We start from the raw sequence: 25,117 nt of genomic DNA on the forward strand, positions 1-25,117 counted from the left end.
GAATAGGAGATAAATCAACTTTCTTATACACCATTTAGTACTATACATTAACGGGATTTATAGTCAAACGACTTTGGTCCAGGTCCTCTTTTTAATCCAAAACATTTTAAATAACACTTAACAGGAGTAAAATGGCAATACAAAAATGCATGCAAATCTTTACAGCAGAAAAACTTCACATTCATTTATAACTACTGTAAGTCACATACAAAGCCAAGTTGCCCAAAATTCTCACTGAATCTTACTCCTAGACTCCAAGTGTATTATTGGCAATGTCAAGTGGAAAAAACCCCAAACTATAAACGCTCCTTGCTTCTACTATTAATAGTATTGGAAGCAGGCCCATAAAATTGTCTAAGGTGGCAGATTTTTTTCATATAACAATTTAGACCTTTTCATAATAACCTGCTGACTAGTCTATTGAATCCATTGCGAAATCACCCAGTGGGGGGGTATGGTATTTAAAATAAAAAAAAAATAAAAAAAAAGCAACAGGGCACTTCAAGATTTCAGATGACAATTTTGATACCAAGTATAACAAGCCTGGAACGTACAAAGACAACAATTGTCACCAGTTTGTTAAACAAAAAGCGTTTGTTCCATCAGGTTTTGAACAGTCAGTATATCACGACCTGGTCATCTTCTATGCCACAGATGTGTCCGTACAAAACCAAATCTGGAAACTTTTACTCAAACAGAATTGTTGCTGGAAGGGTGGTAGAAACGTTCCCAGTCTAATGTCTCTTTTAAACAAATTTGCTTTAAAAAATAAAACTCAAGATTAATATTTCTGGGTGACTGGAGAGAAAGGAAATGTAGAAAGTATCAAGCTGTTGAAGTGTGGCAGAGGTCAGGAAAAAAAAGGCCCAGTCACTGGCGGTAGCCTGTGTGGCGGCAGCATTCGGCCAGGAGAAGAGCAGGCCGCTCAGTAGATCCTGCCTCGGCTCCTGTTGCCTCTGCCCCCCCAGCCTCGGCCTCGGCCTCCTCGAAATCCACCACGTTGCTCTGAAATCCAACATAAACATGGCACCAACATTTAATCATACAATTCCAAATGAAATTCTACTCAGTGAAAAGAGAAGTCTAGTTTTGCCAGTCCTACGAATACTGAATACTACATAACAAAATGATGGCAAACGGGAAGAGAATCCCAGCGCCTGAAAGCATTTAGTATGGGCCATTTGATCTTTGAGTAAAATGGTGATTTTTTTCCCAATTCTTGTTAAACATTAAGCAAGTTAAGTGCTTGATTAATCTAAATTAAAGTAAAAGTAAAAATTCTACAAGCTATTCACAGATCAAAAAATTAATCAAACACACATGCAGCACTTTATTCACATCTAAAGAATCGACTGAAATCACAAAAACAGACTGCTATTAACTAAGGGTATTTTTCCACCGCACCAGGTACCCAACTTTTGGTGCTTCCCGTTGTCGGATTTCCACTGGCATAAACGTGGGTACCGGCACCGAATGACATCACAACGCAAGGCGGGGTACTCTGTACTGAATTCGAAAAATGGCTGCATATTACTGAGCCGGCCGATGTGCAATATCTTTCCCAACATCGCATACAATTCTTACATCGCTAGTCAGCTATATTAAATAAGGCTTTTTCTCACTTCTTAAAATTAAAATTCTTTATGGACATTATAGCAAGGGGGGTTAAAGCTTTACTAAATTTTTCTCTATTACTCTGTCATAGGAAAAAAAAAAAACTGCAAGCTTTGCCATTTTAATTATTATTCCTTTTATAGATTCTTATATGTTGACAAAATCAGTTTAAAGTTTACCTCCGCTGCTTTTGCAGGAGCACTGCATATGTTCTCCAAGACAATCGTAATCATTTTCATCCTTGCCATTTAAATTACTCGAAGACGGGTTTGTAATATATTTATGAGCTCCTTTTTCGTTTTATAAAAATACCCCAATATTTAGTATGACAAAATCACAACGCTATATTTATAATAAAATCACATTGTTAGGACAGCATTCTATGTGTGATGTAGTAATATATTCAACAAAATACTTTTTAATTCAATTTAATTTAATTTTAATTCATGGCTTGGCATGCCATCCTGATCTTTTTGTTGTGCATGTTCTTATGACCAAATCGCATTTTTGTTTTACTTCACTTATTATTTTCAAGGTGCCGCTTGTATTGTGCTTCAGCGGCAGCCTAATGCATAACCAATCGACAAAGAAAGTGTTTCAAGTCCCACCCCAAAGTACCGAAGTGTCACTGAAGAAGTATCCCAGCTGGTTTAGCACTTTCAGTACTGGTACTTGACCGGAAGTCAATGGAAAAGCTAAAATATCGAAAGTACCATACTTGTTGCAGTGGAAAAGTGCCCTAAAAGGGAAAAGGGTTCTTTGTTCGATATTAAAACAGAGATACTGTCTGATCAGTACAGATTCTCACCGTAAGAAAAGTTGCCAATGGTGGCGCTGTATTTCCCACTGGGGGGGTTGTAGATCTGCCTCGCATCTCTCCGTGGAAGTGGAGAAAGCTTCTTCATCACCGGCCCGGACCCCGTCTCCTCCCCAGATGGCCGCTTCTGACTGTGGGAAGATACAGAAGGGTTGTGGGAGGATCATTAAAAACTTTGCTCTCATCTAGCCGTGGCCCAAATGGCCCAGTGCCACCGTGCGTCAGTCGAGTGCAGGACGACTTCTCCCGCACAGATTTGGGGACAGGAGAGAAACACGGGAACCTACCCTGTGACTTCCGTCTTTTGCACCGGCTTCCAGGACAATGTTACTGTACTCTTGTAGGAGGGTGGGTTGTGGAACAAATCCTACAGGATAAAATGCAAAACAGGAACTTACACATAGGTAAGGTACCAGAATATATTCTACATAGTCATTGCTAACTTTGCGATACCACTTTTTCTGTTCTCTACCAGGCTAACTCCCTCTTATAATGATGCACAATGCTGCTAAACACTAATGTACCTTTCAAGAACTTAAGGGGTTGCATGCATTTAAAAAAAAAAAAAACACCTTTAAATGCCTTTTACTACTCCCTCCACAAATGTTCATTTAGGTCAGGGGTGTCAAACTCCGGTCCTGGGGGGCCAGAGCCCTGCACATTTTTTGGCTTCCCCTCATTTAACACACCTGATTCAACTCCTTGTGCTAATTACCACACAGCTCTTCAGCTGAACCATGTATGGAGGAACAGGGAAAGAACTAAGCTATACAGGGCTCTGGCCCCCCAGGACTGGAGTTGGGCACCCCTGATTTAAGTGGTTGAATACCTGGCTTTTCATTTTTTCACTTAACTTTTGTAGGGCCATATTTGTCATTCCTAATCTAAACTCACCTTTATAAGGACGTTGATGTTATTTGTAATCTTCAGGGCCACAACCTTTATTTTATTCTGGAAAACAGAATCAGAAGGTGTTTATTGGTACGCGCCGCTAATCACTGTAAAGGAGCGGACGGGGGTCTGAGCCTAGAGCATTGTGGGCCAGGACAGACCTCCTCTGTCTTCAGAGCATCCCCAGTCTTCCCCTGAAGTGCCACTCGAAGCTGGCGGATGTAGACCTGAAGTCCTCGGGCAAAATACTGTAACCTACAAAAAAAAAAAAAAAAAAAAAACGGGTAAGGGACATCAGGGTGAACTCAAGAAATGAAAATCACAATGGAGAGCAGAGTCTGATATCCGCATTAATAAGTGCAAGAAACCCTGGTGGCACTGAGCCCCCAGGGCGTAGGACAGCACGGTGGGGAGATGCCACGTGCCTGATCTTGAAGTCCTTGAGGCGCTCTGCATTGATCTTGTCAATGAGGAAGTCGGGCAACTTCTTCCCGAGCTGGTGGAAGCTGAAGAGCAGACATTCCACGTAGCTGAACTGAAGCTTGGGCTCCTCACTTCCCGCATTCTCCCCGTTCTCCCCCTCTTCCGGGGGGAGCGGCATAAACTCCTGGGGGGGGGGGGGGGGGACACAAATCAACACATCAAACCAATCAGAAGCTTTAAGCAGAACAAACGGTGTAAGAGACCTTGAGTGATAATGGTGCGTTTGATTATTTCTCTCAGAGTCCAAACTCGGATGAAAACGTCAAGAAACACGTAATTTCCCGTCGGAAACACGACTCTTATGATGTTCATGTCGGACAGAATTTTCTTTTCCGAGTTTCCCCTGTGACGTAATTTCAACATGGTGGCTTATATTTTATAAATCTTTAAAAATGTTTATTTTGTTAAATGTATTAATAGTTAAAAATGTAATTGCACATGTTTGACTTGGAGAATACCATATCATGACCGTAAACAGTATCCTATCATGCAATATCAGATTTTTACCAGACTTCTTAGTGTCTTTGGTTTGTTTGCCTCTCGAAAAGAGAATATCGCTATCAATGTACTAAAATATTTTATAAAGCTTTTAATGTGGTTTTACTAGTTTGTGTTTCTTGTTTGTTTGTCTCTGGAAAAATAATCTCACTCCAAATCTGCTAAAATATGAAGCAACAACACACAGCAGCGTGTTCATGGAGGCAGCCATGTTTGTTCCGAGATGTGGTAGCTCGAACGGGAGATTGTCAGACGTGATGTCACTCATCTCAGAATTATCAAGTTCCGAGAGAAAAACGAATGCACCATAAGCCAATATTAGATAACAGTTAAGCAACCAAGCTGGTTAATTTGTACAAACAGGGTTTGCATCTAGTTACATCTAGGCCAAGATGGAAATAATCCTGATGTCAAACTGAACCTCATAGCACTAATCAGCCTATCATGCCAACCAATCACATGGTAGTTGTAAGAACTGACAACCTATGCCCAACAAATACAATTTATTCAGTTAGTGGAGCGGGGGATGGGGAGGAGGATTTAATTAAACATATGAACTACCAGGTTCAAAAAACAATATATTTTAACATTCGATTTTCCAAATTAAACATTTCAGATCAAAAGAATCAATACTTCAGTATCAATACACATATCATTAGTAAAAGTGACTTGCGGAAGAGACGAGCGCTCCCTCAGAGGAAACTTCTATTGCTGGTGATCATTTTCCGAAGGAGATATTGTACTTTGTGGATATACAAGATAAAGACATTGACTGTGTGGTGGTACCTTGCATATTTAAAGCCTGACATGCACCAAACTGTCACTGTATTGTAGACTATGGCAACTAAAACCGGAACTATTAGGAATCTGTTTCGCCACTCGAAGCACTGCCATCCAATGGAACATGCATAATGCAAACAGCCAAAAAACACCAGCAATGTCCAACTCGTCTCCTGGGACAAGCAGGTGTTTTTCATAGTGTTTTTCTAGTGTTATGCTCTTTGCATGATGTATTTCTTAAAAATCAGATTTCAGTTTGCAGTCCATTCAATTTGTGGTTGTCATTTCATTGTGTTTTCAATTTGCTTGAGGGGAATCCTAAGGGAATTTTAAACAAAAACAGGAAATACAAAACACTTCATATGAACCGGCATACTCGTGAATATCAATGCATAACTGACACAACCAGAATGAATGGTTTTCAAAGTATGACTAAGTTAATGTTCCACACCCTCACCACGCAACGGGACGAAGATCTTCCCGGTTACTATGGAGACAGTCAAAACTCCAGCGCCTTACCAGTAACTTCTCAAACAAGATGGTCAGATTGGTTTCCAGCTTCTCCATATCACCACAGAAACGGCTCATGTCTGCCAGGAGCTTCAGGACCTGTGGAGAGGGCAGCAGCTAGTCAGAACCAGCAGGACCAGCGGTTAGCAGGCATGCTATTGATATGGGGGGGGAGGGGCGCAGCACTGACCTCTAGCTGGATGTCCAGCTCAGCCACCGGGCTAGTCAGGGAACCCAGGTTGGGCAGGACATGCTCACAGAAGTATGTCACAAACCTTGTGGAATGTACATTTTTCTACAGGCGAGGAGAGAGACAACTGGATGAGAGAACATGCAAGGGCAAGAATTACCACTGCTGGTGAGGGAGGTGGGGGGGGGAGGCTTACGGAGAAGAGGGGCAGGGCCTGCCGAGTGCACTGCAGCAGCCGGTCCACGCTGTCGGCGTCCGTGGGATCAAGCACCTGCTCCAGGAAAGCCTGCTCCACCACCAGCTCCACCAGCTGCTGCCGCCCACTCACGGTCTGCAGGCTCTTCAGGCTGGACAGGATGCGCATGAGCAGCACAAACTCCTCCCCTGTCACATCCTCCAGCACCTGTGACCCAAAGGACATGACAGGACAGGCAGCTCAGCCCAATTTCACTAGAGCACCACCAGAAAAAGTAGTTCCTGGAGGAGTGCAACACTCCACACCCAAAACTCTTAGATAGTTTGATAATTCCCCCATACGGTCCATCAGATGCCAGCTACAATATGGCACTGTCTGACTCTCCAAGTACAACAGACAGAATAAATGAGTCAGACTGCTCTATGACCAATACATGTGAACTGCTAAGAAATGCTTTTACCCATCGACTTTTTTTTTTTAATCTACAGCTTACATTTAATACCTCAATTTGTCACCAGTGCAAGCGATGTGCTCTCATCAGGGGCATAGCTAGAAACTCAGACAAAGGGCAACCTGAGCGTATAAATAGTTTTTTGTATTCAGGGCCCCCGTGAAGTGCTGGACTTTCCTGCATCTGCCTAAATATGCATGCCCCTCTGATGTCCTGTCTAGGATACGAGCTACTAGGGCCTGATCAGGCAACATGAAAGTTACAGATCCTTACTACCCGCTCCACATTTTTTACCCCTGGGGACACCCTGCAATACCACACCATGACCTCTAAAACCAAGGTAAAGATGACATAACCTGAGATTCCTAACCTAACCAACTACATCCTCGTTGCACTGCCCTGGTGACATTCTACCTGAGCACGTTTCTTTGGCTTTGTGAAAAGATCCACTTAAAATACATTCTTCTAGATGCAATTAAAATATAAAGCCTGCACAAAAACATCAAGGGCAAATGCCACAGCTGAGACCATCACCTTCTTGATCTCCATGAAGACATAATCCTCCACATCCTTTGTCATAACCTCCTCGGGCAGTGTCTTTAGTTTGGTGGACAGGAACTTTATGGCCCTCTCCCGGACGATGTCCTCACCCTGCAGAATCTGTGTGAATAGGCCTCCCAGTGTACCTGAAATTCAACAAAGAATGAAAACATAACCACCTGGTTTTGCATTCTCTCAGAAGACGGCAGGGGGCAGGGGGTGGGCACATACCCTTTGCATCCATCTTAAAGATTGAGATCAGAGCCGTGTTGACTTGGTTGAATTCGGCAGAATCATCTATGGACAAAAATGCTTTATTTTAAAGCTGCATACATCAGTCCATCCATCCTCCAACTACTTATTCATTACAAGCATGGAATAAATCTATTTTTTCTACCTTTCAGTACAGACAAAGTAAAAATCAAGAACACCAACATGCACATGCAACTTTCGTGCAAAAAAGTAATTTTATACAAACCTCAACCACATGCATAGTGTATGGGCATTGAATATGTGCATATATACACAATGGTGCTTGGACATCTTGGGAATTACTCATATGCAGAGGCAGTGTGCCCTTACCAGTCTGGAGTAATTGTGTGAGAATGTCTGCCACCCTGGGCAAGTTCTCGCCAGCGGCAAACCGTGGGAGTTCCTTGATGGCCTGTCGTCGGATCTAAAAAGGTTCAAGAGAACAGAAGGTTCAGCCTTTACCGCCGCATGAGAAAATGATTAACGATAACATGACACTCTACAAGGAGAAAGAGGTTTTAATATTCTCTACTTTCCACTAAGTTGCACCAAAGTCTCTTCAGGTTGTATAAATATATATCATAGTGCCCAAAGGACTGAGACATTGCAAAAGCAACGAAGGACCAATAGTCTTGTTTGCCGGGAAAAACACGCTCTTCTATTGCAGTGCCGAACAAGGCTATAACAAGCACTCAATGAGCACCGTGATTTATACAAGATAAGGACACGCGAGGATCGGACACGTGCAAACATACATGCCACAATCGGGAACACAAGAATTAATCATAAATACAACACCAGCAATACAAGGGCTATTTACAACACAGACACATAGGGCTATATACACGCGTTCCCGAGGTATGCCGGGATGCGCAGATCTCATCGTCGTAACAATATTTATTGTTAATCCTACCGAAACATCTTCGTCCTCGCAGAGATCAAGCTGTGCGTTGATGGCAGCATCGGCAAGCTCCGGAAAATTACTGAAGAACTTAGGAATGAACTGTGCGGCTAGACGCTTCTCCTTCGGGCCGCCTTTCACCCCGTCCAGGATCTTCTGGTATGCATCCTTGTGCTGCAAAAATAAACAAACAATCACCTTGAACAAATGCAGTATTTAATAACGTTACCTAGAGTACGAGAAAACACGTTTAAAGCTGTGGGACCAAATCAGACACGAGAATATAATTACAAAATCACGCAATACTTACAGTAATTTCTCCTGTAGTTTGAAAGACAACTCATTATTGCATGAGACTAAAAGTCTCGCAAAAATGGTGAATAGAGTGATCAGATGCCATACATGGTTAATGCTCCCAAATTTAATTCGAAGATTACTTGGATCCCAGCACACAATTCTCACGCGCTACGCGAGCGCGTGCCGCGGCCCGTACGGTGCCGGGACGGTGTGCTGTGACTAAACACTAACAGCAACACGTAGCCGCTTTAGTTATTCACTTTCTCGAATAATAGTAGAATACCTTAGGAATGAAACAGCCACCGCGTTGCGGGCCGGCTGGTTAGCCCGCGAGTGAGTCTCGGCAGGGCAGGCTACGCAGTTAGCAGGCTAGCAGGCTAACAACGCACATACACTGAAAACCGACACCGCTCAGTTACAGATTAACTATACCCGAGCTAACGTGCCCCCCACCGCATCGCCCACCGAAACAAGCCTTGAACCGTTGCTGCTGATGCTGAAGCGCTGGCCGCGACACTCACCGAGCTTAGGTTGTCCTTCGCGTCTGCCAGGATCCCATAGTTACGGTATAGCTCCTCCACAGTGGCCGCCATCAGCGTGTGTACCGATACGCCTCACTAAACGTACAACGCTCTTATGCTGTTTCTCCTTTTCCCTACTGTCCCTAGCTCAGTGCCCTACACGATCTTCTGTCCGTGGTTAGTATCGTTTCTATGCGTTATATAAACATCAGGGATAAGCAAGTAAAAAAAAACAACGGAAGAATTAACTGGAAATACCGCCAGCCTTTACGACACTGCGGCGAAAGTGAGGCTGCGCATGCGCATATGGGCCACAAACAGTGTCACGTGACGCGGGTCATTGTCATTAGTGGATCTCCTTTGTAGAAGGCGCTGCTCCCGTTGAAATGGAAACTGTAGACGCTGAGAAATAAAAACTGAAATGGCAAACAATCACGCTTATTTTGTTTCAGGATAACATTGGCGATGTATAAGAACTCTTTCCTGCATATCTCGTATACTTAAAGCGGCCGTGGTTTCAGATTTTCAGCCTGCAAAGCTGTGTCCGCGCCCCCTCCTTGAGTACTTGCAGTTCTTGTCCCCCCAAGAGGATAAGAATACTTCATAAAAACGGTAAACATTCATTTGGATTAAGTGCAGCTCGTTCAGCTCAAGGTTTGTCGACCTCCGTTCTCTAGGGGGCGCAAGCCAAAAAAAAACACCAGCGTCATAGTTTAGCCCGGGGAGTTTCGGAAGGGGCTGTTTGAGGTTTAGCGCGCAATGAGTTTCGCAAGAGAGGGTCCGGGAAGTAAATCAGACAATTCATAAGAAGACAGGGATTAGAAGGCATCGTCGCCAGGTTCTCGTGCAGTCTTTTGACGGTGAGCCATGTTTTTGTTTTATGTGAAGCTTTGGGCCAGGCGCGCCGACGTCTCCCTCGGCTTAACGGGTTCCTGAAAGTCCTTCGCCGAGTTTCCCAGAATTAAGCGCCATGTTTGGTTTTTTGTGTTCGGCTTGGCTTACGGAGTTGTTATACGGTATTCGTTTTTGGATTAGAGGTAGCTACGGTGAAGAGTGGCTTGTTACTTCATGTTTGATAGATTCGCTAGGGGTTGGGTTTCCCGGCTCCTTCTGTATTTTAACCCGGCAGTAGCTAACGTCACCCCACCCTTTGGTGTAAACGGTTTTGACGTTTATCTTAACATCAACGCTCGTTTGTTTGGTTGAATTTGTTGTCTGCTTTTTTGTGTCTGTTCATTCTCGTACCCTGTAAGTGTCTGGCAGCTGTTTGTAAACGGGCATTTCGTGGTAAACACACTTTTCCGGGTCTAAATAAGCTCGCTTTAGCTATATTTATTATCAGTTTACATTTGATTTTTAAGTTAATTGGTGTATTATACTTCTAAGCTTCCCGCAAAATTTGGACTGTGGGTTACAACGTAGTCCTTGTTTGAGGAAGATTAGATGACACTTTATTTATACCAATGTAACATCGCAAAGACAAATAACACTCGGCTTATAAGCGCCCCCCACAGAACAAATAGGAAAGTGTACAGTACAAGTCAGATGGAAATATGGAAGGTGTCTAAGTTAGTACAGGTGGAGCAATAGCCAAAGAGGGTTCTAATTGCCGGGTGGAGTTAGGGATAGACTGGAAGCATTCAGTAAATTAATGGTATTAGACACAGAGGAGGGTCTGAAGTGTTGTGTAAAGTGAATATCGTTTATTTGCAGGTCTGTCTGCTGTTTAAATACACTTTCAAAATAACCAAAGAAGAGAATTTCAGGGTCACCTCATGGGAAAATCCCTCAGTGCTGATGTGGAGCAGAGGGCAATAGAATGAATCACTGGCCTGTTGAGTTTGTGTGTCATTAAAAAAAAAAAGCTAGAGATGAGATATTAACGCATGACAATGGACACCCTGAGGCAAAGCCATGCTGAGTGAACTTGTGCCAGTGTGGAGAGACCATTGCAACAGGGTCCAGAGACCGTGAAGGAGGTGAGTTTGTTTGAAATGAAAATTTAAGATCTATTCCATTGATTTTGGTAGATTTTTTAACATGATTGATGCATATGCTAACAGCCATAAGAGATAAAGCTAGTGTCCCTTCACTTTAAATTATATTACCTTGTTTGGTTCGTTTTTGTGAACATCCGTGGGTGATTGCCATCCCAGAAAAAACAAATGAACCTGCCCACGAATCGTGTGTACTACAGAAGACTTCTTGATGACTTTGTCTCGTGCAATATTTTCTTCCTATTGTATGTGTCAGATTTTTTTGGAATCAAAAAAGTTAATCATAATCTGTTTCCTTATGAATCTAGCATTTCTTCGCTGTGCTGCATGTTGGTGAATCTGAACAATCATCTGTGATTCTGCAACGCTCCCTGATTCCTTCTGAGGTAGGAGTCACTGCATGCCTTTCTATCCTCATGTGTGGCTCTCTATGTTAGGACTCTGTGACCAGAAGGTTGCTGGTTCAAGTCACCGGAATAGTAATCTCATCATCGTTGGGCCCTTGAGCAAGGCTTTTAAACCCAAAAACTGCTCTAGGCATGCTGGGAAAATGGTTGACTTTGAGTTTGACGTTCACTTGTATGTCTCATAGGAGCGTAAAATTGGATATGTGAAAATCATGGAATTGTACTTGTGCTACAAATTACAATTTATCATTATGTCATAGGGTGCTTTTCCACTGCACCAGGTACTGTACTTTTGGTACTTGAAGGTGCTGGTTTTCCACTGGCGTAAAAACTGGCACCAGCACTGAATGACGTCAGAATGTGAGGTGGAGTATTTTTTACAGAATTTTAAAAATGGCTGTAGTATATTGTGGGGCTGGATGATGTGCATTATTAATACCAACATCACATGTTATGCACATGCAGTTCTTACATCGCACGAACCACGATAGTCAACTAGGTAGAGATCAGGCTTTTTCATACCATCATACTGCCTGGACATTATTGCACGGGGCGGTTTAGGTTTCGGTACAACATTTTTACTCTGTCATAGGGAAAAAAACATCTCAGCGAGTTTTGCAGCTTTTCAGGTATACTAAGTGTATGTTTAAAAAAATCGGTTAAGTTTACCTACACTTCTTTTACATGAGCGCTGCATTCGATCTCTTAGACAATTGTAATAATTTTCATTCTTTCTGTTTAAATCGCTCCTAGGCAGGTTTGTGAGTCATATTTATTCTGAACTTTTTTGCTTTATCAATATCTCTGTATATATTACAACAAATCATGTCACGATATTTGAAAATTTTCCAATATCATGCAGCCCTAGGTACTTTTTTTATTGCTTGTGATGCAGTCCTGATAGTGTTGTATCTGTTCTTCCAACCAGATGGCAATTTAAGCTTGAATCTCTTCATTTGTCTACACACCCATTATTATAACATTTTTAACTTTGTTAATAATTTTCTGATTCTGTAACCTTTTATCAAGATGGCGGTTGTTTTGTTTCAGAAGCAGACTATTTGCATAATCAGTCAACAAAGAAAGCATTTACAAGCCCCACCTCAAATTAGCGAAGTACCATAAATGTACCTCAGCTAGTTTGGTATTTTAGGTACTGGAACTTTTGGTACTGGTATGTACTCGACAGGAAGTCAATGGAAAAGGGAAAATACCAGATGCACCATACCTTATGCAGTGGAAAAGCGCCCATAGACGTCCTCAGATTGCTGAACTGAAGAGCTTAAATAACGTTTGAGAATGAGGTCACAAAACAGTGCTCATTGTCTTCCCCCCTTTGTCCCACCATCCCAAGATGAGCCAGTTGTTCTGTGAGACAGAGAAGGATGGCCCAGAGGCCGCATGTGGGTCGCCCGAGCCCTCGGCCTGTGCTATCAACATGGAGAAGGAGCAGGACAGCTGCTGGAGCCCCATGGACAGCCCCGCCCTCCTGCGTACAAACTCCTCTTCCTCCAGTCTGGCGGTGGCGATGCCGGCCGACCCCCAGGGCTACGACGTGGAGTTCGACCCGCCTCTGGAGAGCAAGTACGAGTGCCCCATCTGTCTGATGGCGCTGCGGGCGGCTGTGCAGACTCCTTGCGGCCACCGATTCTGCCACGGCTGTATCAGGAAGTCGCTCCGGTAAGCAGTTAAGGATCATGCTGTAGAAGCATGTCGTCCTTTTTGATAAAATTTAATTACTGTGCCCCTGTACTCTGCTGAGCAACATGTTCCAAACTCCAACACACTTTTTGTGGCAGTTTTTTTGTCCATGTTTAAGGATATGAACAGGTGTTTGATTAGCTATATTGAGTTTATAAAGGATTAATGTAATTAAAGATCTGGTCCTGGCCTGCACAAGGTTTATGGTTCTTCCTTCATTTAAATGTGTAATTTTCTACCCCCTTTTTATTAACAAGGGACGCGGGACAGAAGTGTCCAGTGGACAATGAGGTGCTGATGGAGGATCAGCTTTTTGCTGATAACTTTGCCAAGCGTGAGATCCTCTCCCTCACCGTACGCTGTCCGAACAGTGGCTGCAGCCAAAAGATGGAGCTCCGGCAGCTGGAGGTGAGTCTGAGACAGGCAGGGTATCTGTCTGTGACCCGGCAATTGGACCATCCTCAGTCTGTGACTAGATTTGTAAAGGGGCAGAACATTTCTGTGAACTTTCCAGAAATTTTCCATTCCAAGGGAAGTTAAGCTGGGGAAGTTCCATGGGAAGTTAAGCTGGTCACTGCCAGGTGTTACAGCCCCATGACTTGTGTCCTCCCAGGACCATGTGGCACAATGCCAGTTCGCCACGGTCCCATGTCCGCTGTGCCAAGATGTGGTGCGGAAGAGCCAGTTGGAGGAGCACAGCAGCCGGCAGTGTCCGCGCAGGCCCGTGACCTGTCCTGACTGCGCGCAGACGTATGTCTACGAGGATGGAATGGTGTGTGCTTCTACCAGCACTGACATGTTGTGTTGTGGCACATAGCTTTGCATGGGATTGTACCACCTTCAGCTGCTGTAGCTTTTACAAATACCCTAGCATTTCACCTTCAGCCATTTGACACATTCACCAAAAATGAGGCTATATCCTTTAAGGAAACTTAATAAAATCAGAGTATCACCTGAGCAAAACGCAGTATAATTAAAAAGCATTACTTGAATGTTTAAGAATTCACAGTGCATACAGGGCATCCCCCATGTTGTACTCTGTGCTTCCTGTCAAACCCCATAACCCTTTACTGCAGTGTTTCCCAACCTGGTCTTTGGGAATCCACAACCGGGGTTTTGCACCCACCCGGCTCCCTGCCAGACATGCCACATTTTTTATCCTAGTAGGGAAGTGGGAGGAAGCAAAAACGTGGACTGCTCACGTGTCCCCGAGGAACGGGTTAGGAAACACTGCTTTACTGAATGAGTGGTATGGATAGTGGATGTTCAGATGCTACACTGCTCTCCTTCCCACCGTCAGCTCCACGAAAAGCTGTGCCCGCTGGCTTACGTGGTCTGTGACTACTGCAGCATGGAGCTGATCCGAGACCAGGTGAGGTGAGAGGGCGCCACACATACACCGTGATCACTTCTCTGTTCACATGTACCAGTACCTGTGCCAACGAGAACCGCCAACATGTTGAGGGTTGATATAGATGGGGAAAAAAAGGCCATTCAGCCTCCTTTCTCCCTCATCAGATAATCAGCCTCCTAAATGAAATAGCGTAGCGGTGATAAAATACCTGCGCATCAGCAGTGTAATGAAGAAGCCCCCAAACCCCCCTTTGGCTGACGGTTTGTCCCCTAAACGGCTCCATAAAGCTCATGTTGCTCTGTTGCTGACAGCTGGCATCGCACTGTGACACGGACTGTCTCAAGGCCCCGGTCGCCTGTCCATTCAGCCCCTTCGGCTGCCAAGAACGGGTGAGTCCCTGGCCAGGCCCCCCCACCCCACAAATGGTGCTCGTCCCAGCACACGCGCTCGCTGACAACGCTGCCCCCACCATTGCAGATGCCACGGAACGACCTGGCGCAGCACATGCAGGAGTTTACGCAGATGCACATGCGCTGTATGGCCGACCGTCTGCGCGGCCTGGGTAGCGGGTGTCCCGTGGCGGGGGCTCCATCGGCCGAGGAGCGGAGCTGCGGGGCCAGGGCCGGCGCCCGGTCCACCCCCCCCTGCGAGTGTGGCCCTGTCCTACAGCACATGCGGGAGACGGTGCGGGAGCTGGAGTGCCGCCTGGTGCGGCAGGACCAACAGTTGCGTGAGCTGAGCATCCACAGCGAGACGCAGGCGGCGCAGCTGGCCGAACTGCGGCGGCAGGCCCGCGTGCTGGAGGAGCGCGTGCGCGAGCAGGAGGCGCAGCAGTGTCAAGGCGTCTACGTGTGGCGCGTGGAGGGCTTCTCCGCCCACCTGCGCTCCCAGGAGGCCGGGCAGCCCGTCGTGATTCACAGTCCTGGCTTCTATACAGGCCGCCCAGGCTATAAGCTGTGCCTGCGGTTGCACCTGCAGACACCCAACGCTCCCCGCTGCTCCAACTACATCTCCCTGTTCGTGCATACCATGCAGGGTGACTTCGACAGCCAGCTGTCCTGGCCCTTCCAGGGCACCATCCGGCTGGCCATTTTGGACCAGGTGGATAACCAGCACCACATGGAGGTGATGGAGACCAAGCCAGACCTGCTGGCCTTCCAGCGGCCCACGTCACAGCGAAACCCCAAGGGCTTTGGCTACGTCACCTTCATGCACCTGAACGCCCTGCAGCAGCACCAGTACGTGCGCGACGACGTGCTCCTGGTGCGCTGTGAGGTCACGCCACGCTTTGACAACTTTGTGCGCCGAGAGGGCTTCCAGCCACGCGGCCCCGAGCCCTCCCTGTGAGCGGCCCCCAAAGGGAGAGGCTGGGAGGGGCCCCAAAGAGGGGCTCTGCTGCTCCACTGCCTACTTTGATGATATGGGTGCCTCTGAATGTGTGTTAGGCAGTCAGACAGCTGATCTGACACCTGAGCAAGTGATTAGAATCTTGGTATGTCACTGGGAGAAATTCCTTTAGACAATCCACCTGAAGATGAAAATCTAAGGTTTTTCCCCTTTCATTTTGGAAATTGTTCTCATTTTTTTTAAAAATCGTGGTTATCGGAATATTCAGAATGTATTTGTTCTGTTTTTATGCCTGTGTGCCAGTAAGCGTGTTCCTCTTGGGCTTTCCGGAAGACCCCTCTGGCTGTCATGCACCTCACTCCCAGAGACTGCTCACGCTCCTTATGCATTTGAAGTGCTGTTTTACGCCCTCTGTCACTCTGCACTTTTAAATCATTATTTCTAACCAGACCTGAATGCTGAGGAATGGCTTATTGCTTTTCTACCAGTTCTGCATTGGGGTGTTCAGCCCAAAGACTAATGCCAAAGCGGCATCACGATGGTGACATGACCCATCACATCTGAATTTCGTTCTCAACAGGTGTGGCTCCTTTGGTCTTACGTGCGAACCAGTGCTTGAACTTTATTTACCTGCCCTGGCAACACTCAGCAGATCATAAGACCAAACTATGGACCTGAGTTTCAGTAACCCAGGTAGTGGATCACATGCCCTAGTGCCATGACCCTGAAAGTGAGGTGCTTTTGGAACCAGGGTGCTTCTGTGGATCAAGCAGTGCTGATGTTTTTGTACTGTGTGATGCTGCCTATTTCATTATTTAACAATGTGGAAGGAACTGTTCACCTTAGAGTATTGTAGCAGATGTATATGCTTCAAAAACTCCATTCCTGTGTACCTTCCGACCGCTGATCGTGTTACAGCTGGTGATTATGTAAGGGTAGTGTGTCACACTGCAGGTTAGAACACTGTGCTGTGGGCGGGAAGGTCACTGGTTCACATCCTGCGGTCAGCTGAGCGATTTCAGCGTGGGGCCCTTATGCAAGGCTCTTAACCCCAAGTGCTGGGGGGACGGTCTGCCCCTGCTTTCTCATGTGTCACTTTGGGTAAGTCTTAAGACATGGAACCGAAAGGTAATGGCTGAATCTAGTGATCCTGCATCGCTTAGCTTTCTGTAAAAGAGCCAAATGTTTGTCATTTGCACAATTATAGTAAAACTGAAATTTGAAATGGTTCATGAAAATGCATTTATTTACCATAACACTTAAAACTTCTTACCATTGTTAAAAATACTAACAGATTCCAAGAGGGAACAAATGGTTAGGCACCCACCAGACTAACAGGAACTGAACAGGCTTTTCTTAAAAAAGTCAGTCATCATACAGTAAACCAATATGAAAACCATGTTTGTAAGTTTCATACAGAGTACCGCAATCAGGTTTTCATCACATACTCACTGCTCCAGAAAAGCTAAAATCTCCTTCCTATAAGAGCCTACCAAGGGTTAGGGTTTAACGCTGTGTGGACAGTGTAAACCCCCAGCAGGGTTCCACACACTGCCACACGAGATTAATGGGTTTGGCCAATCTCACATGGACTCTGTCAGATGAAAGCAGAGCCTGTTGCTATGCTACCTGGCACAGCACCAGTAAAATCTAGGTGCTACCATCACAGTGGCTGTGCCCGGGCTGGGCTAGAACTCATGGAAATGGCCACCCTCCAGCACAGACAGGCGGTTTCACCAGCAGGGGAGAATAGCCCTCTACCCCCGAGTTCTCAGTCAGAGACACTTGCCCAGACTCCAAAGTCCCGCTTGCTCTCAGTTGCCAGCATGCCCCCCTATGTCTTCTAGCTTGGAGAAGGGCAGCTGAACTCGGCACGGTCTTGCTGGAGGGGCAGCGCCATCGCGTCCTTCAAGATGAGCGGCTTGCCGGCGACGTGCCTCTGTGCCGTACGGAGGTCCTCCCCAGAATCACGGGCCACCGCTCTCGCAGGGCGCTTTGCACCTGTTATAGTCAGCAGCTGCAAGTCCGAGTGGGCGCTGGCCACCGTGTGGCGCCGCATACCCCCTGCCTTCTCTAGGTAGGCCTCTCCCTCTTGCTCGACGAGGGGTGTCAGGGAGGAGGAGGAGGAGTCCACGGTGTGCTGGGTTATCAAGATCTCTGGCTGATCGAGGTGGGCAGTCCTGGACCAACCAGGCTGGTGCTCTGGAGGTTACAGAGTATAGGATGGTTTTGATGTGCTGGTTTTGTGACCAGAGCCAGCAGTCACCACTAGTATATTCAGCTCCTACTCATGTAATCAAAATACTGTTAGTCATATTAAGGGATTGGTCTCTCATTTGGGGGCCATAGAGTAATTGGGCACATGGTGTGCTGCACAGCCTCCTGTTTATGCAGGAGTACTTTGCCACTTGGCCGCCAATGTAACCCGAAGGAACCAATCAGGGTGTTCGAGGTCTCTGAGCTCCGCCCCTGTTCGCAGACCCATCTTGGGGTTCAGCTTTTTGGGCTGTTCTACATCAGTGGGTGAACCACATGTGCCTTCACTCCACCATTTACATCATTACACAGTTCTGCCCAGAACACAGCTTCAACCTCTACACATAACCTTCAAGTTCACTACTTCATATCAGTTTTATAGAATCACTACTGGGTGGCTAATGCTGGTATGGTTAAACCAGAGTTCCTTAGGAACCCCCAGACAGTCCATGGTTAACTGAGAGGGAGCAAAAATGTGGGCTGTCTGGCAGGGTGCTGAGAGGGAGCAAAAATGTGGGCTGTCTGGCAGGGTGCTGAGAGGGAGCAAAAATGTGGGCTGTCTGGGGTCCTTGAGGACCAGGTCGAGAAACACTGGATCAAACTCGTATATAAAATCCAAGCAGATGGTTTCCCACGTAGATAGAATACTTACTGTTCTTCACAGAGGTGACCTTCAGTGTTGTAGCTAATGGCTCACCTATAACGCATGTGGCCGGGCTCCGGTGCAGGTAATTGCCCAGATAGGGGGACACCACCATGTCCACTAGCTTCTCCAGCTGACAGTATTCCTGACTGGGCCCACTGGGCTCATGGATGCCCTGCAGACGAACGGGTCACAGACTCACTTGATAAAAATGGTCACAGCGACCCACAGGTACTCGCCCATCACACAAAGCCTAAGCACCAACCGAAATGTGGTGGATCTACGAAGTAAAAAACACGCAACTGTGTAAACAAAGAGTGGTATGCTTGGGGGGGGGGGGCACACCTGCAGCACAAGCAGCATCTGAGTGATGGCGGGAGGGGGCAACGTTGGCACCGGGGGAAGCAGTTCTTCCAGCTGCAGCTTCAGCAGTACCAGGTCCCTGAAGCCCAACAGGGCCATCTGCCTCACGCTCAGCTCCTGGCCCTGTACCCACAGACAGGGAAGATCCAGTAATGGTTCCTCCAGAGCTCAGACAGAACGCTCACGTTCCTTTCAAGGGGTCAGTATAATTCCCATGTAATGACATAAAATAGCATTGAATATGACTTGAAAAAGTAGATATATATGCTAACTGATTGTATAATGCATATCTGCTGTTATTACTAAAAAAAAAGTACAAATTCAAAAGAAAATTCAACAGTCCATTCACCACTTAGAGATAGAATTGCCACTGTCACTGCAGAGGCCCATTGCAAAGTTTACCAAGGGGACTCCCCAGGTCGGCAAATCGTAGCAAGGGCCCAAACCCCCCTGTCGCCCCCACCCACAACATTTTTGATACATTATCAATTCTGCCAAGTAGATCAATCTTTTGTTTTCTACAGACTATAGAACAATGTAACATCATTACACTATTCAGCAAACCCCCCCACCCCCCCTGCCTCAGCAAGTATCTTAGAGGTTAGCTGGTGATTGGTGGTATTGGAGATATTTAAACAAAAAACATAAGGTGTTAGGTCAAAAAGACATCATAACAACAATGAGGTACTGCAATACTGTAAAATTTCCACTTTGGTAAAATACTGAGAGACCCGGTACCTGTACTGGGTAAAAAATAGCCTGTAGCGTTGGCAGGATCTCCATGAAGAACCTACTCCACATCTCAGACAAAATAAGAAGCTGGCCATCACCTGGAAAAGCATCGAGACAGAGACTGAGGCTTCTGGGCAGAGACAGTGTGCCATTCTTACACGCTCGTAGGAGTTTTACTTACACAGAGGTATTCTGAGGACAGATTGAAAAATGATTGGTTCAGGGAGATAACCAATCAGATTGTACAGGAGGTGGATACAAGCAACTGGCAGAGGTGGGACCGGCATCTGATTGGTTGGTCCTGCCTCCTCTACAATCTGATTGGTTCAGAGAGAATACCAATCATTTTCAGTTCTGCCCTCAGAACATTTTTGTGTAAGGTAAACTCCTATGAGCCATTCTTACACAGCACATGCGATAATCTTTCTAGACCAGCGTTTCCCATTCCGGTCCTTGGGGACCCGCAACAGTCCACGTTTTTGCTCCTTCCTACCTTCCGCCTGGCAAGGAGCTGGGTGGGAGGGAAAACTTGGACCGTCTGTAGGTCCCTAAGGACCGGACTGGGAAAACACTGGTCTAGACGCTACCTACCCTCACACAGCTGGATCTTCTCAGCAATGTGTTCCAGACCTTTGTTCAGGAGCTTATTCTGAAACATACCATAAACAATAACTCATAACTCAACTCTGGAAATCATTTTCTTTCACCTGGGGTCTCCCTCATTTTCGTGTTGGACACAGCCACAGAGAACTCGCCTGGAAATACTCTTTGAAGAAGGAGCCCAGTTCTGTCTTGAGTAGCCACCTGTCACAGAGTAAGAGGGGAAACACCATTTGGAACAAGAAGGTGACATAGTGCTCATTCTCTCATCCAGATCACATGACCGCCTGACCGTTCACCTGATGCTCTCATTGAGGGAGAAGAGCTCATTGCTTTGTAGACCTCCTCCCTGGAAAACCTTGATCACAGCAGACTGGACGCTGAGGACAACAGAAGAGTCAAGTGAGGACGATACAGGAAAGGTCTGGCATGTAGGTTTCATATGAACACTGGTGGAGCTTCTATTCCATCCCCAACAACTACATAATTTAGCACTTTTAACTTTGATGTCCCCCTCCCAGGCCCCTTCAAAATCTATGCCCATGGTTGCTTGTGGGGGGGGGGGGGGGGGGGTCGGAAGGGGCACAGCAGGGACTGCGAGCTCAAAGCAGCAGGGACGACAAAACAAGTGCCGTCACTCATGGCAACGGGAGGGATCTGCTGCCACATGGCGCCTCCCCGCCGTGTCACGGGGCCGTTCCCACAGACAGCCGCCTCTGAGTTTAGCCCTTAGGTTATTTCCAAGGGGTGAATAACGACCCAGGGAATAATAACGTGGCGAGTCTTAGCGCGAGTGTGTCGCACACATCCTGAGCACAGTGGCAGCGCTGACTTTCCGCACACACGGCAGATTAATCCCTAGATAAGACAGTCGCTGACAATCTGCATGGCAAGAAACCCGAAAAATCAGGTCGATCTCACCAAAAAGCAGAGCGTCTGTGGTAGATCCGATCTTTGGCTCTACACTGCGCTCATGGACTGCCCTTACAAGAACAAGGAGAGGAAGGTCTCTGTGGTACCCTCAACTGTCCCCAGTGCTGTGTCCAGGCTCCCCGAAAATCAACCAACACAATGCCAATTTCCACCACCACCCCCCCCAGAAGGAAGCACCAACGATGACCCCTAACATGCTTCCATCCGGAAACCAGCAGTACAGGCTGTTTCCGTTTCCCCTACAAACAAGGGGGCAAAAAGCTGCCTCGACAGAAATCGCTCATCACTCCAGTGGTACACCAGAACCCCCCCCCCCACCGACGGCTTGCTCGCTCTTTTCCAACCAGCACTTCCGGACAGACAGGCTCCCAACTCTCACTGGACACCTCTTCCCATTCTCCGAAGTGTCCATGCAAGTTATGGCGTTTCTGACACGCGGTATTGGGGATGCCCTGACCTGTTCCAGACGCTGGCGTTAGTGAGCTGTAACGCAGGTGCACTGGCGTGGAACCGGGGCAAGTCTGTCAGCACCGGGGAGCTCATGAACCGCGGCCGGGGCCGCCGGAGCGAACCCATCCTGCCCCGGGACCTGGAGGGGGTGCTTCAGGCGTCAGAGTAGGGTCCAGTTCAAAGAAGGAACACCTCCCTACACATGGCAGGAACTGTGGTGTAAAAGCAAAGAGAGAAAAGGAGAGTAGGAAAGAAGTCACATGATCACAGGAGCCATAACAGACCACTTCCTCCATAACAAACCCACCCCCCCCCCCCACCCCCCACCGACCCAAACAGTCAGCAACACAGACCCACACTGACGTTAAACTCCGGTGGAGATAAAGCCTCACTAGGCTTCCCATGCATGCAGTGCTGCTCTGGTTCACAGCATGCCTGGCCAGCCACGCTTTTCAGCCCACTGACACTCGCGACGGTCGTCTCTGCATCATTCTGAAAGTAGCGAGGTCTGCAAAGAAGCGGAGTTTATACAACTTCCTGCCTTACCACCCAAACCTCAGACCTATTTACTCGGCTGGGTACTCTGCAGAGTCAACAACATGAAATGCTGACCCATCTCGGCTGAGATGGCAAGAGTAAAGGGGGTCTGATAAGCACTCAGGGCATAGATCCCCAATGCCGGTCCTGGAAGGACAGTCTACACCACAGTTTGCAGAATTTCCTGCTCAAATCTAGCTAGGTTTAGCTAGATTACAATAGACAGATTATCTGAGGGATAGGATCGCAACAAAATGTAAAAGGTGGGTCATTATGGACCAGTCTTCATGTGAGATATAGGAACGCAGCCCACGTAGGGAGACAGGGAGCAAACGTCACCAAATGTCACCAAAATGTCACCAGTGGCACATTCGGGCATGCACACAGTGCTCCCTCGAACCTGTGAATCCTCTCATCTGGGAAACGCTGGCTTCTGACTCAGTCCCATGTCCCATTTCCCTCCCTTGGTACCCCGATCCTTCCCCAGCACTGAAGCCCTCACGCCACCAACGGCGGCATCTGGGAGTCGGTGACGTAATGCGTGTCCGTGTCTCATTTCCATCGCTTGCCATTATCTCCATTTCAACACCTCAATGCAAGATAAATGAATTTTAGGGGTGGGACAGTGTCCTGCTGCTGAGCGCATCTGACTGCCTCCAAGTCTGGGAATGTCTCTCATAACTCCAAAAAAAATAAAATAAATAAATTTAAAAAGGCATGCATAAACTAAACGATATCTGAATAAAATTTTCAAAAACATTCTGCAGTCTTTACATTTGCCCAATAACCTTGTGACTTTACAGGCCACAGTGGGCGTTGCCTGGTGATACCAAGCTCATATTTAGAGATCTGCTGCGTTTGTTCGTCGGCACCATGACGGACACTGCAGCAAAGCGCTTGGAAGCAGATCTGCGATCAGGCGGACGGGACTAGTGCCCCCTGCTCAGCATCTGGAATGCTGCAAACAGGAAAACAGGAACTTTGCCATCTGTGTGTCTACACTGTCATTCAGTGCTTGGTCATGATGTCTGTCAGACAGCAGATAATTACTGATTAGTGCTACGAGAAATTGTCAGAGATGTTTATTATATTGTGATTGAAGTACCACAAAAGTACACAGTGTACCTGTGAGAACTGCAGGCAGCAAAGATTAAAAGAAAAAAAAGAAACAAAAAAGCTGTCACTGTTTTTGACCTCATTTTGAAGTACAAAACGGGTGGAGCTCTTGATGCACCCAAAAAAACAAACAGTGAGGGTTTGAAGTGGGAGTTTAGTACAGTAATCACGCCATGTCATCCTCGTGGTAGGTAAAGCCTGGGGCATTAAACCCCAATGCTCTATTACGGGAAACTGTTCGTTCAGATGACATAATGAAATTATGACTGGTGCACCACAAAAGCATCGCTGTTGCTGTATAAACAGTCAAAGCATGTTTTAGTGTACACACCGCCCCCAGCACACGAAATAATCATTAAGCACAATTAAATTGCAGCACAAACTAGGCACATCGCGTCGCCGATTCTGCCGATTCTTTCTTCCTCTAAAATGATTATTCGGGGGGGGGGGGGGGGGTTTTCCATGCATTGTGCTGAGCAATTACCAAAAACACCGCCTGTCTTCTGAAGTGAGACAAACAGGATATACAAATATGTATTTTAATTGCAGAAAACCCGGAGGTTTTTCTTTCAACTCTGCGGCACAGTGCTGTTTTTCACCAAACCTTAACTCCAAGTTTAACGTGAAAATGCGTCGCAGGCACGTGTTGCACCAAGCGAAAGTCTAAAATCTATATTCTGCACGTCACATTTCTATTAATATCCATCTATAATCATAGCATATTGTTTTTTACAAACTACATGCTTGATTCCGGTATACGTTTCCCACTGTCGGATGTTGTTTCTAAACGGCTATTCTCAGCAGGCACTTTTGTCCCATCCGACCTGTTTTGAGAGCTGTGGAGTGGGAAAAGGGGGATGCACGATCATTTATGGAGCATGGTGCTGCATACCCATCTGAAAGTGCAATCCTGCACAACATGAGCTTATCGCGCATTTCGCACACAGAAAGTTTTCATACGCGCCTAAAACATAAAGCAGTTCTCGTGGCGAACTTCATCTAAAATATGTGAATATGCCAGAGATCTATCAGCAAAGAGTGAGTTAAAGTTCATGGTTTAATGGGAACGAGGTGCAACTTACCCCCAAAGTCCGCGTCTTCTTTTAAACCTTACTTCCTATTTATTTAGTTTCTCTGTCAAACAGACGCCAAACCCAGGTAACACTTAAAGTAAACTCTTTCTCGTTCTCACTTAAGGATGTGAAATATCGTAAGTTAATTCATATGGTGCATCTAGGCTTTGCCTGGCTAGTCTCCAGCAGCAAATGAGATGCCGAAGTGCCGCGCTTCCCATTCGGGTGCAGTGCCCCGGCCTACCGGCTACTTCAGCTTCACCAAATGCATCGATAAAATCGAATACCTTTACAAGTCCAAGAACTAAAACTAACACAAGTTTCGCATTGTCCTCCTTCTGCCTCACATGCACTTCGAGAGAAGGACCCAGGAGGGTGGCGCCCTGCCCTCCCCCAAAGCGCCGATTGGCTCGCTCACATTATACCGATCAAATATTCATAGCCTCATTCATCACCTACGATACATGGCGTCAGAGGCGCCTCATTCCTTCACAGCTCGCAACCTTCTGTGATTTGCAATAATTTATAGCTGTGTTATTTTCCACGCCTTTGCATGCTTTTTGTTGCCTTTTGTGCAGTTATCTCATTTTTCAGTAATACTCAAGTAGGATGCAAGTACAACATGCTCGCATCTAAACGGGAGATTATCTTTAATTAGATTATGCAT

The 25,117-nt window shown here is 46.4% G+C and overlaps 3 protein-coding genes across 5 annotated transcripts; 1 reads left to right on the forward strand and 2 right to left on the reverse strand.

The window, feature by feature from the left end:
- Nucleotides 1-72: 72 nt before the first annotated feature.
- api5 (apoptosis inhibitor 5) lies at nt 73-9,255 on the reverse strand. Its single transcript, XM_023842255.2, has 14 exons — nt 8,942-9,255; nt 8,136-8,297; nt 7,553-7,646; nt 7,202-7,267; nt 6,965-7,116; nt 5,980-6,186; nt 5,784-5,888; nt 5,603-5,692; nt 3,748-3,929; nt 3,484-3,577; nt 3,326-3,382; nt 2,719-2,798; nt 2,423-2,562; nt 73-1,005 (listed from the first exon to the last, which is right to left on the reverse strand). Exons 1-14 carry the CDS (start codon nt 9,011-9,013, stop codon nt 926-928), a joined length of 1,581 nt encoding a protein of 526 aa, XP_023698023.1. The 5' UTR covers nt 9,014-9,255; the 3' UTR covers nt 73-925.
- Nucleotides 9,256-9,289: 34 nt separating this feature from the next.
- traf6 (TNF receptor-associated factor 6) lies at nt 9,290-16,975 on the forward strand. Of its 3 annotated transcripts, none has more exons than XM_023842254.2 (9): nt 9,290-9,553; nt 10,655-10,920; nt 11,247-11,324; nt 12,700-13,025; nt 13,304-13,454; nt 13,660-13,818; nt 14,347-14,418; nt 14,712-14,789; nt 14,878-16,975. In XM_023842254.2, the coding sequence occupies exons 4-9, from the start codon at nt 12,700-12,702 to the stop codon at nt 15,745-15,747; spliced, it is 1,656 nt and encodes a 551-aa protein (XP_023698022.1). In that variant the 5' UTR covers nt 9,290-9,553; nt 10,655-10,920; nt 11,247-11,324; the 3' UTR covers nt 15,748-16,975. The 3 variants fall into 3 exon arrangements, with proteins under 3 accessions (XP_023698022.1, XP_072554337.1, XP_023698020.1); XM_023842252.2 differs by lacking the exon at nt 9,290-9,553 and adding an exon at nt 9,587-9,801; XM_072698236.1 differs by lacking the exons at nt 9,290-9,553; nt 10,655-10,920 and adding an exon at nt 9,584-9,801.
- On the reverse strand, nt 16,966-24,872 carry prr5l (proline rich 5 like). Its single transcript, XM_023842256.2, has 9 exons — nt 24,460-24,872; nt 21,732-21,936; nt 20,641-20,721; nt 20,497-20,545; nt 20,333-20,390; nt 19,748-19,839; nt 18,992-19,132; nt 18,701-18,821; nt 16,966-17,949 (listed from the first exon to the last, which is right to left on the reverse strand). The coding sequence occupies exons 2-9, from the start codon at nt 21,848-21,850 to the stop codon at nt 17,591-17,593; spliced, it is 1,020 nt and encodes a 339-aa protein (XP_023698024.1). The 5' UTR covers nt 21,851-21,936; nt 24,460-24,872; the 3' UTR covers nt 16,966-17,590.
- Nucleotides 24,873-25,117: the final 245 nt, after the last annotated feature.

Source organism: Paramormyrops kingsleyae, chromosome 13, assembly GCF_048594095.1.
Source record: "Paramormyrops kingsleyae isolate MSU_618 chromosome 13, PKINGS_0.4, whole genome shotgun sequence".
In the NCBI taxonomy this organism is placed as follows: Eukaryota; Metazoa; Chordata; class Actinopteri; order Osteoglossiformes; family Mormyridae; genus Paramormyrops; species Paramormyrops kingsleyae.

What these genes read in the sequence shown, in the direction of transcription:
- api5 (XM_023842255.2), bottom strand. Translation starts at nt 9,013, where the DNA reads ATGGCGGCCACTGTGGAGGAGCTATACCGTAACTATGGGATCCTGGCA. An exon ending in CGAAGGACAACCTAAGCTCG is followed by an intron (nt 8,298 to 8,941) that starts GTGAGTGTCGCG and finishes TTATTTTTGCAG; the next exon opens with CACAAGGATGCATACCAGAA. An exon ending in TCTTGTTTGAGAAGTTACTG is followed by an intron (nt 3,930 to 5,602) that starts GTAAGGCGCTGG and finishes CCCCCCCCCCAG; the next exon opens with GAGTTTATGCCGCTCCCCCC.
- traf6 (XM_023842254.2), top strand. Translation starts at nt 12,700, where the DNA reads ATGAGCCAGTTGTTCTGTGAGACAGAGAAGGATGGCCCAGAGGCCGCA. An exon ending in TGGAGCTCCGGCAGCTGGAG is followed by an intron (nt 13,455 to 13,659) that starts GTGAGTCTGAGA and finishes GTGTCCTCCCAG; the next exon opens with GACCATGTGGCACAATGCCA. An exon ending in ATGTCTACGAGGATGGAATG is followed by an intron (nt 13,819 to 14,346) that starts GTGTGTGCTTCT and finishes TCCCACCGTCAG; the next exon opens with CTCCACGAAAAGCTGTGCCC.
- prr5l (XM_023842256.2), bottom strand. Translation starts at nt 21,850, where the DNA reads ATGGGTTCGCTCCGGCGGCCCCGGCCGCGGTTCATGAGCTCCCCGGTG. An exon ending in AACGCCAGCGTCTGGAACAG is followed by an intron (nt 20,722 to 21,731) that starts GTCAGGGCATCC and finishes TGTTGTCCTCAG; the next exon opens with CGTCCAGTCTGCTGTGATCA. An exon ending in TCTTCAAAGAGTATTTCCAG is followed by an intron (nt 20,391 to 20,496) that starts GCGAGTTCTCTG and finishes GGTATGTTTCAG; the next exon opens with AATAAGCTCCTGAACAAAGG.